Source organism: Simochromis diagramma, unplaced genomic scaffold, assembly GCF_900408965.1.
Source record: "Simochromis diagramma unplaced genomic scaffold, fSimDia1.1 OVJJ01000685.1, whole genome shotgun sequence".
Classification (NCBI taxonomy): domain Eukaryota; kingdom Metazoa; phylum Chordata; class Actinopteri; order Cichliformes; family Cichlidae; genus Simochromis; species Simochromis diagramma.
The window spans coordinates 6,535,728-6,546,316 of record NW_024387477.1 but is presented as its reverse complement, the minus strand read 5'-3'; the positions used below and the strand labels follow the sequence as shown (position 1 = coordinate 6,546,316).

The window sequence follows — 10,589 nt, the reverse complement described above, 5'->3', positions numbered from 1 at the left end:
CAGGTAACACAACAGAAACTTGGGTGCAGATTCCTGCCATATCTTCTTTGTGTCATCCTGCGATATTCTTGGACTTAATCATTACTGTTTAAGTAGAGCCAATTATAAGAAAAATGTGATTATTTCTAATATTATGTGGGAATAAGGGAAAAAAATATTGTTTTTAAATCTTAAAGTTTAAAGCATAAAGATAAAGACATACACTACTGTAGATGCTTTAGTATTGCATGGATCAAAATTTCACTGTTTTTTTTCTGGGTTTGTTCACAATTCCATCCATTTTGTATGAGATCTACAACACTGCTGACTGGAATGCAGCCCCAAATCATGACAGAGGCTCCACTGTGTTTTTCTGATGGCTATAGACACTCACTATTGTACCTCGCCCCAAACCTGCTCCAAACACATTGCTGATAATTTGGACCAAAAATTTAAAACTTGGATTCATCACTCTGCAAGATCCGTTTCCACTGATTATCAGTCTAGTTCTTGTGTAATTTGATATACCTCAAACTTTTCTTCCTGTTTTTCATTCGGCTAAAGAAATGGGAACAACAGGCCACAAACGCAAATCTCACACACAACTCTGGCCAAAACATAAACGTGGCGTTTTCTATATTCACCACACGAGGGCGACGATGAGCTCACTGTTTTCTACAGTCATTGGTTTCTCCAGCCAAGCAACCAGCGGTGGCATCAACACTAGCAGACGGTCCAGTGAGTCGCTGGGCTCGTCTACGTTCCTCGGAGATGGCGTCCCTTCTGCAGCCAGATAGAGTTGTCTATCTGGTTCGTGGGGAGAAAAAAATTAGAGCCCCCCTGTCTCAGCTTTATTTCTGTCGCTACTGCAGTGAGCTACGATCTCTGGAATGCGTGTCTCACGAGGTACGTTAGTGTTTTTCTCATCATCCTCCGCTAACAGTTAGCCTTTTCTAGCTACTTTGTTACCTTCTGTTAGCTTTGACAGGCGGGAGGGACTAGTTCAGCCATATGCTGAGTTGTCTGGCCAAGCCGTTTGTCAATCAAACGGTCCCCTAATCTCATTGGTTGTACGGTTTCACTTCCGCTTGTTGAAAGAAGCAAGCGCAAGCTAATGAGCCGTTGCTATCTGTCGGCTTTAGCATTAAACGCACAGGTTAGCTTATATAAAGCTGTGGGTGGCATGTTCTCTAATTAAAACAAGTACACAAGCAAAATATTTTGATGTCGGTATGTCCTTGCTAACGTCCTCACTGTTAAAACCTTGTAAACCTAACTCAAAGTTACAGACACCACGCCCAGAGCGATTTAGCTAGTAGCATCACCATCATCATAGGATACCCTGACGAATATTTGTTAATATACTACTACTTGATTGAAAGCTTAACTTTTACTTCATTGAAGAATAGATAAAAATGAAATAAAACGGGTTCCCCTGTTTCATGGTACCATACTGTTCTAAGGAATGGTACAACGATAATCCTATTTATTCCTCATAACACTGTTGGTAATCCAGCAGTTGGGAAGCGTGTTTAAAATACACTTTAAGACTGACTTCTCTGTGTTCAGGTGGACTCCCACTATTGTCCCAGCTGTCTGGAAAACATGCCGTCTGCAGAGGCTAAGCTTAAAAAGAACAGGTAAGATTGATCTGCTTTTCTTTGCAGATTCGTAGAAAAAGCTTCGTGTTTATATTCCACCCCTTATGTCACTATGTAATTAGCGACCTTAGTTTCATTCTTAATTATTGGTGTGCTCTGTTGTAGGTGTGCAAACTGTTTTGACTGCCCGTGCTGCATGCACACACTATCTACTCGGGCCACCAACATCCCAGCTCCTCTGCCTGATGATCCTACCAAGACAGCCATGAAGAAAGCGTACTATTTGGCTTGCGGCTTCTGTCGCTGGACCTCAAGAGATGTGGGCATGGCTGACAAATCAGTTGGTGAGTGCTAGTTCACTAATCCTAGTAAACCTTTTTTGGTCAAGGCTGTATTTGTTCTCTGTGACTGTCTAAAGTCTGATGTTTGCATTTTGTTCACTGCAGCCAGTGGTGGATGGCAGGAGCCGGAGAACCCTCATACTCAGCGGGTAGGTTTTTTTTCCACCCTGTGGCCATCTAAATTTTTCTCAAGTTGCTCACATGTTTCCTGATAACACATTGCTTGCTTTTAAACCGATGTGCCCCTGAATAAGTGACACCCTCAATAACACAACCCAGGCTAAACTGAAATAGCTGAACATTTGCTTAGGCTACAAAACTGACATGCACGAACTGCACATGCTCCCATTTATTTATTTATGTCTTGCAATGAGCGTCTTTACACACATGTAGTTATTGCGGGAAGTCAACTGTTTTAATTTTTGCAGATTATTATTATTCCACAGTTTTCTACAGCTTAATTTAAGTCTATCACATTTTAATACAATCATACGAACTTGTAAAAAAAATTACATAAGTTGCGTTTAAAAAGACCAGTATCAGCCAATAATATTCGCCAAGCTATTAATTAAGAAAAAAACTATATTGCATATAGGGACATAATAAATTTGTGATAATATAGGTATTGATATGAACCTATACTATATGTAGCATAATGTATCCAGTTCTCTTTTAAATTACAATATAGTCTGTTTTTATAAAAGTACATAAAGAACTGATTCTTGTTTGTTTGCTCCAGATCAACAAACTGATTGAGTATTACCAGCAGCTGGCCCACCGAGAGAAGCAGGAGAGGGACAGGAAGAAGATGGCCAGGAGACGACAGTGCATGCCCCTGGCGTTCTCGGTACTCTGCTCTCTCTGAGCCCCACAGATGAACAGCTTCATGTTAGCTGTTGCCTCTGTGTGATTTGTCGTTATTGTGAATAGCAGCAATAAATTGCAAATAACAAACTAATTTACATAGACTTTGATTTAAATAATAAATACAGAAATATTTCTTTGTGTCAGTAAGGATGTCATTTGATTTGCATGCTTTAAGCCAAAGCAGGCGGGAATAGACTTGCTGTGCTTGGTTTACAGATTCACACCATGCCCATGCTGTTACCCTGCTTAAGAAACAAATGTCATGGTAGTCACCAGTGTGATTTGCCTGAACGTAGCGGAAAATGTGCACAATGAGTTTTATGCCCCCCTGCTTTGGATGTGGTCTTCACGCTTTGCTAGCTTGGTGCATTGTTCACACCTGCCGTTTTCTTCTTTGACAATTAACATCCATTAATGCAAACCCGTCTTTCCTATCGCGCAGTGGAGCCACTTAAGCTGTGATATCCTGCAGTTGTTTTCCATCACTGATGCATTTCTGTTGCCGTTGCATGTCACCAAATACCAGTAATGTTTTGCTTGATCGCTTTGGTTTCACCTTGTTCTTTATTCTCTCTCTTTTCCTTTTTTTTTTCTTTGCTTATGCACTCTGACATTTTGGTTTTTATCCCCCAGCAACACACTATTCATGTGGTGGTGAGTTGTACTTTTTCACAATTTGGGTATTCTCATCTTTTACAGTAGCACTGTTTTCTATTTCTATCTGTTCCTGTCTGCTCTGTTACTGACTGACCTCACAGATCACATGAATGTTTCTTGGGTAAATGAGACCGAGACCCACACAAGGAGAGCCTTTATGTTGATTAGAGGGAGGGAAGCAACAGAAGATCTTTCTCTTTCAAGACATTTATTCATTAAATATGAGTTGATTCTCTTCCTCTAGTCTAGAGTACAAAGGCTCTTCTTTCTGTCTCTTACCACTGCTAATTTTAACAGTTTGTTCTTTATTTGTTGTTTTTCCACTTCTTTACATTTTTTTATTCTCAAAACTTGCCATAAACTAAATTTTTTGGGTCAGGATGTTGTGTTGTATTTGTCATGTAGATAAATAACTGTAGATGCATATTTATAATCATCTTGACATTTCAGTGTTCACTAGGCTAGATCTCTGATCATGTTTTGTCCTCCAATTCTACTCAGGAAAAATATGGCCTTGGAACCAGACTGCAGAGACAGAGGCCTGGAGCTCCACTATCAAGCCTGGCTGGCCTTTCGTGAGTTTTTTTTTTATATTTTTATTATCATGTTTATCTGCAGTTATTGCAGCTTTTAACACATCCCATCAACCGGTTTTGTCCTTTTGAACTTTTTTTGACTTTCAAGGTCAGCACCTGTTTTCCATGTCTCACGTCTTTGACATGCATATTATCAGTGACTCAGATTAATTTTCTGCCGTCCACAAACCATTAGTTTGATTAATTTCAGGGTGCCATAAAAATGAATTTACAGAGCCTTGGAACTTGTCTTTAGATACTTATTGTAGTTAATCCATCACAATGAACAGTTTGTCACCTTTTTTCTTGTTCTCAAATTGCATCATCACCTTGTACTGATATAATTGTTAACAGAGATCGCTCACCAGAATTCATTCAAGGACCCTGCCTAACATTTTGGATTAATGATTAGCTGACAAAAGGCAGCGTATTGATAAACTATGCTGTCAGACCGAGGGGACGAATGTAAAGCTGGCGAGGACTCTCTGAAAAGAGTGATGTGTACTTGGTTGTCTCTTGTTTCAAAGGACTCTTGTTCAGGAGCCAGGTATGAAAAGTTGGATGCCCTTGAAGGCATCAACCTTAAGTTTTCCAAAGTTTCTTTGTTCTAACTGTAACCGTGCAACTTTTATGTGAGTAGGTTATTTATAAAGAGCTAGAGCCTCCAAAAATACCTGCACTGTTTGCTTTGCAGTGTATGTAATTAACTTCCAGTTACTTTAAAGACTGTCATTAAAGAGAAATAACAGCTTATTAAGCAGTATTTATATTAATCTAATTAGCCTCAAAGAGGGTGAAGACCAGAAGGAGATCACCATTGAACCAGCCCAGGCACTTGATGAGGTGGAGCCCCTGCCTGAGGATTGTTACACCAGACCCATCAATTTACCTGAAGGTATGGTCTTATCTGGCGCTCGCTGAACAGTACAGAGAGCTTGTCAAAGTGAGGTCAAGTTGAATCTGTAATTTCTCTTGTCTTGCAGTGACCACGCTGCGACAGCGGCTTCTGCAGCCAGACTTCCAGCCTGCAGGGGCGTCTCAGCTCCACCCAAGACACAAACACCTCCTGATGAAGCGCTCGCTGCGCTGCAGGGTCAGCACCTCTTCAGGCTTTTAGTGTTCCATATCTATCAAAGCCTCTCTTTTAATAGATTTATATTTACATGAGTCTTTTTTTTCCCCCTTCTTCAGAAATGCGAGCACAACTTGAGCAAGCCAGAGTTTAATCCTACTTCAATCAAGTTTAAAATTCAGCTGGTGGCTGTGTGAGTGCTGCTCTTCTGTTTACGTTTGAAACTTTTTTTTCTCAGCAGTTTATCGTCAAGTATAAATGTTGTTTAGTTGGATGACTGTATAAAGACGTCGGGACATTTTTCATGCAAATGCATGAGCACATTAACCCTCCTGTTATGTTGCGGGTCAGATTGACCCAGAACAGAAGAGATGTCACATGTCATCTGCATCACTACAGAAAATGAAAAAAATTAAATTATAAAAGAAAATTGTAAAATAATCAATGCCAGTGTTTCTGACACTTTTGGATGAGTAAATTTGCCCCGGGTCAAATTAACCCAGGAGCATAATTGGTGTTCCTGGAAACCAACATAACAGGAGGGTTAAATGGAGACAGTTTTCACTTTGTGCTTTTTCTTCTTTTTGTTTTGTTTTCAGGAGTTTAGACAAGAGGTCACTCTGACTGAATGTTTAGTGATCTTTGGTGTGTTAGTGTATTGACTGTCTGCCTTCCTCTTCCTCCCACAGGAGTTATATCCCAGAAGTGAGAATTATGTCCATTCCAAATCTCCGGAATGGGAAGGTCAGTGTCTGCACGAACTTTGGTAGATTATCTTGTATTTTAGATTTTTTTTTTTTTAAATTCTATGCACACTACCAGCAAAAAGTTTGTACATGCCTTCTCATTTAATGTTTTTTCTTTATTTTCATGGCTATTACATTGTAGACACATCTCTGCATATGTACACGACATCTGCGATTTTCCAAAATGAATTTTATCTGGTCTATTTTTAATTAATGATGCATGAAAGCTCTGGGAATTTGAAGTAAAAACCATTTCAGGTGACTACACCATGAAGCTCACTGAGAGAAGGCCAAGGGTTTGCAGAGCTGTCAACAAAGCAAAGGGTGGCTACTTTCAGGAATGTAAAATATAAAACATGTTTTGAGTTATTTAACACTTTTTTGTTTACTACATGATCCCATATGTGTTCATTCATAGTTTTGATACAGTCTGTGAGAATCTACAATGTAATTAGGCATGGAAATAAGGAAAAACCATTAGTGTACACATAAACTTGGAAACGATGACAAGCATTTGCCTTATCTTTTTTCTTTCCTGCCATTCGCTGTTTAGGAGAGCCAGGTGCTGCTGACCCTGACCAACCCAGTGGAGAACATCACCCGTGTCTCACTGACCTCTTGTGAGGAAAATGACCCTGATGAGATTAATAGCACTGCAAAGGTATTTTATTTATTTTTTTAATCGCTTCTATTGACACACAACAACAGTCGATCCGAAATTGATACAAAACTTTGTAACTTTAATGAAGTTTTTAAAATCTCTTGTAAGTAGAGCTGGGCGATATAAGATTCTTTCATATCACGATATGTTTTTTTCATTTCAGGCGATAACGATATATATCACGATATAAGCCAAATAACTATATTTGTAAGATTTAAATGTGCCGTTGCTCACAAGTAAAATGTGAAATAATCAGCAGCTTGTTTTGATTTAAATATTTATTTCCCATAATAAGTTCAACAGGGTAGATGTACTTAAGGAACATGAGACTTCTTCAGATAAATAAAGGCAAATATTGCAAACTACACAAAAGGCAGCCGCTAAAGCGTTTAAGTTTCAAAATAGAACAAACGAAACAGACTAAATTGTCAATTCCACTTAGAAACAAAATATTAATTCTAAAAATAAATCTTAGTTTGTTTTACAGAAGAACAGACAAAATTGACTAACTTTTGTCAATATCAAATAAACTGAGAACTAAAAGGAAATTCTCAATCTCTCCTTGTTGTATAGCTTAGCTTTTCAAACAGTTTTAACAGTTACTTTAATCTGACAAAAGCCGAATGACGAACTAGCGCTTTCAGTCAGACATTGAGCATGCACCGGTTTATTGTATTTCCAGACTTGCTTTCGGCACAATTTACAGTGCGCGCTACTCTGTTTTTTTTGTCAGACTTGAAATAGCCGAAATACCTTCACACTACGGAACTTCTCTGGCTCTTCCGTTCGACAATCTCTCCGGCATTGGAACCATCATGTTTTCTCTTCGGTAACCTTCGGTCACGCTCTCGGTTGATTTTTCTCTAGTTGGCACACTCATTTCCTCCATTACCCGGGCAAATACACATGTGAGGCTTGGCACTTGTGCTGTACGTAACAAGTCACGTGACGTGGCTCTGCGCTAGTTAATTTGGATTGGCTGTTCTTTTTTTTTTTTTTTTTTTTTTTAAGAGGACAAGAGAGATGAGGCCTATCGCAATAGTTTAACTTTTCTATCGAGAAAAAGTTATTTCGCTATATATCGTTATTGTTCTATCGCCCAGCTCTACTTGTAAGTTGCCTATTGACATTTTAGAAAGCAACCACAAATGCATCCAGTGAAAGAAACTTCAGACTGCAAATATTAGACTTGTTTTCAAAATGATAACCAGAAGAGCCGCTCTTATAGATAATTAAACACTTATCTGTTATTTTTAACGGAGGTTTGTAATATCATTAATAGGTTCAAAGAATCCAGTTGTTTCACTGATTTCCTTTCTGAAATCTGTATCTTTGTGGTAAACGAGCCCAGGTGCTTGACTGGGTGTGTGTGACCGGTCACTGATAGAAAACATTTGGTGTGGTATGAAACAAAAAATATGACAAAGGAGGCCCTCAAGCAGAAAGATAATGCATCAAGTGAGAAAAGGAAAGTATTTGGATTTCACAAGTGCAGCAGTTGGTCTCCTCAGTCCACAAGCAGTGATAGAAAAACAGGTGATGCAACACGGTGGTAAACTTTTTTTTTTTTTTCCCCTAGTGTGCTGGCACCAAATACAAAATGTGCATGTGTTAGCCATTTTGTTCTATACTTATTTACCTTATTTATTCAAATTTTACTCAGCAGCTCGGCTGTTTTGCAAATTGGCTTGTCTGTAGCCTTCGCGTCATCTCTTCATACTGTTAGTCACAGCTAACAGTGCTGCCTGGTGCACTGAGGCTCTCTGACTATAGGCGTTTTTTTTATCACCAGCCTCTTTAGTGATGAAGTCATGGGCCAGCTCGAGTAAGGTACAGCTCCTGGCCAAATAAGAGCATCCTGATGACCCATTTCCATTGACATTATGGCCAAACGGAGAGTGCAGTCCCGGCTTTCTGCTCGATCTGATATACAAACACCTGAGGGATATTGCGAACCATATCAAGCTATGCTCGGTTGAGTTTTATCGCTACTTCTCATGGCTAAGTTCACTCACCTCCTACATATATTTTATGTACTACATCTGTTCTCTCTGTAAGTCTTTTGACAGCTGAAAAGAGGCATCAATTTTAGCAAAAAGTGTGATTCATTTGACTTATTTTCCCCCTTAAACACAACACAGATATAACAGTCAGACGAGCATGAGTTTTTATGTGAGGTGTCAACTTCAGTAAAATACATCTTTTTATTTAATAACCACCATTGTTCATTTTAAGATGCGATTAACTTAGAAAGAAGTGTAATAATTCATCTTAATGTGACTCTAACATTTAAAATCTTGCTGTAAACATTACTGCTTGTTATTTTTTTCAGGTTTTAGTGCCCAGTAAGGAACTACTCTTAGCAGGAAAGGATGCTGCTGCTGAGTATGATGAACTAGCCGAACCTCAGGACTTCCAGGACGACCCAGAGTGAGTCAACACACAAACCCACGCTTGCTCTTTAACAGTAATGGCATGAGAAAACACCCTCACTCCACTTGATATCTCTGTCTTTTCCACAGTGTTGTTGCCTTCAGGAAATCCAACAAGATTGGTTTCTTTATCAAAGTGATCCCTCAGAAAGAGGAGGATATGGATGTCACGGTTTCTTTTAAGATCCGACATGACTTCCGCAACCTCGCTGGTCCCATCCGGCCGAGCGAGGAGGGAGCCGACACTGCCGCTGAAGCCATCTGGCTCACTCACCACGTGGAGCTGAGGCTGGGACCCCTCGCTTCCTGAACCCAAGTACTGCGTTCACCAGTGTTAGGCTCTTCGAACTAATACCTTCAAACTGGGATTAATTTAATTTAAAACTGATTTCTGATTCAGCTCATTGAAGCTTAAGGATAATTTGGCACCTTTAAGGCTTTCAGATGCTGTTGTTATGCTTTGGCTTAAGTCACATCAGCAGTTTATATGCTGCACAGTTTATCAAACTATATGAAACCATGACTTGTTGCACACTTAACTGATAACTATAGATTCTTGGTCTGGTTTATTGTTGCCTAATGTACCAAAAACCTCCTCTTTCTCATCTTAAACACTTTATAGTTCATCAGTAAGAGGCAGTTTAGCATGTGGTTACATAGAGGGGACAGATCCTTATTATATGCATATCGTTTCTGACTAAAATGAAGCTTTAATTTGATTAAATATATATGCCATATTTGTTGCTCCCAGCCTTTCTCTCCACAACCTTGACGAACGTTTTGTCTCAGCTGTGTTGTGCTGTGGGTATTTTGTGAGTTTTTTGTCTCTGCTGTTTATAGATTATAGAAGTTTAAGTTCAAAGTCGAGGGAGTGGGATTATAGAAAGATGAGCAGAATCAGAAATCAGAATAGAGAACAATCTGTGAATCCCAGCCATGAATCTCACACACACACGCCTCTGCGCTTTTAGCTTGTGTATCCTTCAGACAGCAGTAGGAGAATAACATGCATGCTTCACATATATAATAAAAAACCATACATGCTACACAGTATCATCACAATTATTGATTCCGTAGTATGTTTAAAAAGGATCTCCTTTGGATAAATATGATCGTTTTATTATTGTCTGAAGTTGCACAGTAACCTAATGGCACTGTGAGGAGGATTCATGAGAAACTGTACAAATGACATGAAGTACAAAGTGCCCGTCATTTCTGTGTATTGAAACACTATTTTTGTCTGATTTGAAAACTTGCTTTTGGTTCATAGACCTCACTGACCTCAATGTCAGTGCGTATTGTTAGCTGCTGCCAGTTCTTTTTTGGTCTTGGTTAAAAAACAAAACAAAAAAACTGTCCTTACATCACAGTTAATCATCTGTGCTGGCTAATAAATAATACTGTCAAAGAGAAAGCGTAAATGTCTTATGTTCTAGGTTGATGCGAGTTTTAAAGTGGTTATTCCAGACTGTGCTCCACTCTGCTTTTGACATAAAGCTGGGTTTCTAGCACTTTTCCTGCTGCTGTGCCTGAAAACAGCGCTATTAAAGCAAATGGCTTAAAACTGTAAAGCTGCTGACTTGAGATTTATTAGACTGCCTGTTATAAAAAGAAAAAAAAGTATTTTAGAAATCTATCAACAAAGTAAAAATGACTGA

At 39.1% G+C, this 10,589-nt stretch overlaps 1 protein-coding gene across 2 annotated transcripts; it reads left to right on the top strand.

The window, feature by feature from the left end:
- Positions 1 to 666: 666 nt before the first annotated feature.
- On the top strand, positions 667 to 10,345 carry dctn4 (dynactin 4). 2 transcript variants are annotated; one of them, XM_040016265.1, is made up of 14 exons: positions 667 to 885; positions 1,549 to 1,619; positions 1,746 to 1,924; positions 2,027 to 2,070; positions 2,661 to 2,768; positions 3,422 to 3,442; positions 3,947 to 4,020; positions 4,803 to 4,915; positions 5,004 to 5,113; positions 5,212 to 5,285; positions 5,782 to 5,836; positions 6,392 to 6,499; positions 8,832 to 8,929; positions 9,022 to 10,345. In XM_040016265.1, the coding sequence occupies exons 1-14, from the start codon at positions 751 to 753 to the stop codon at positions 9,239 to 9,241; spliced, it is 1,410 nt and encodes a 469-aa protein (XP_039872199.1). In that variant the 5' UTR covers positions 667 to 750; the 3' UTR covers positions 9,242 to 10,345. The 2 variants fall into 2 exon arrangements, with proteins under 2 accessions (XP_039872199.1, XP_039872200.1); XM_040016266.1 differs by lacking the exon at positions 3,422 to 3,442.
- Positions 10,346 to 10,589: the final 244 nt, after the last annotated feature.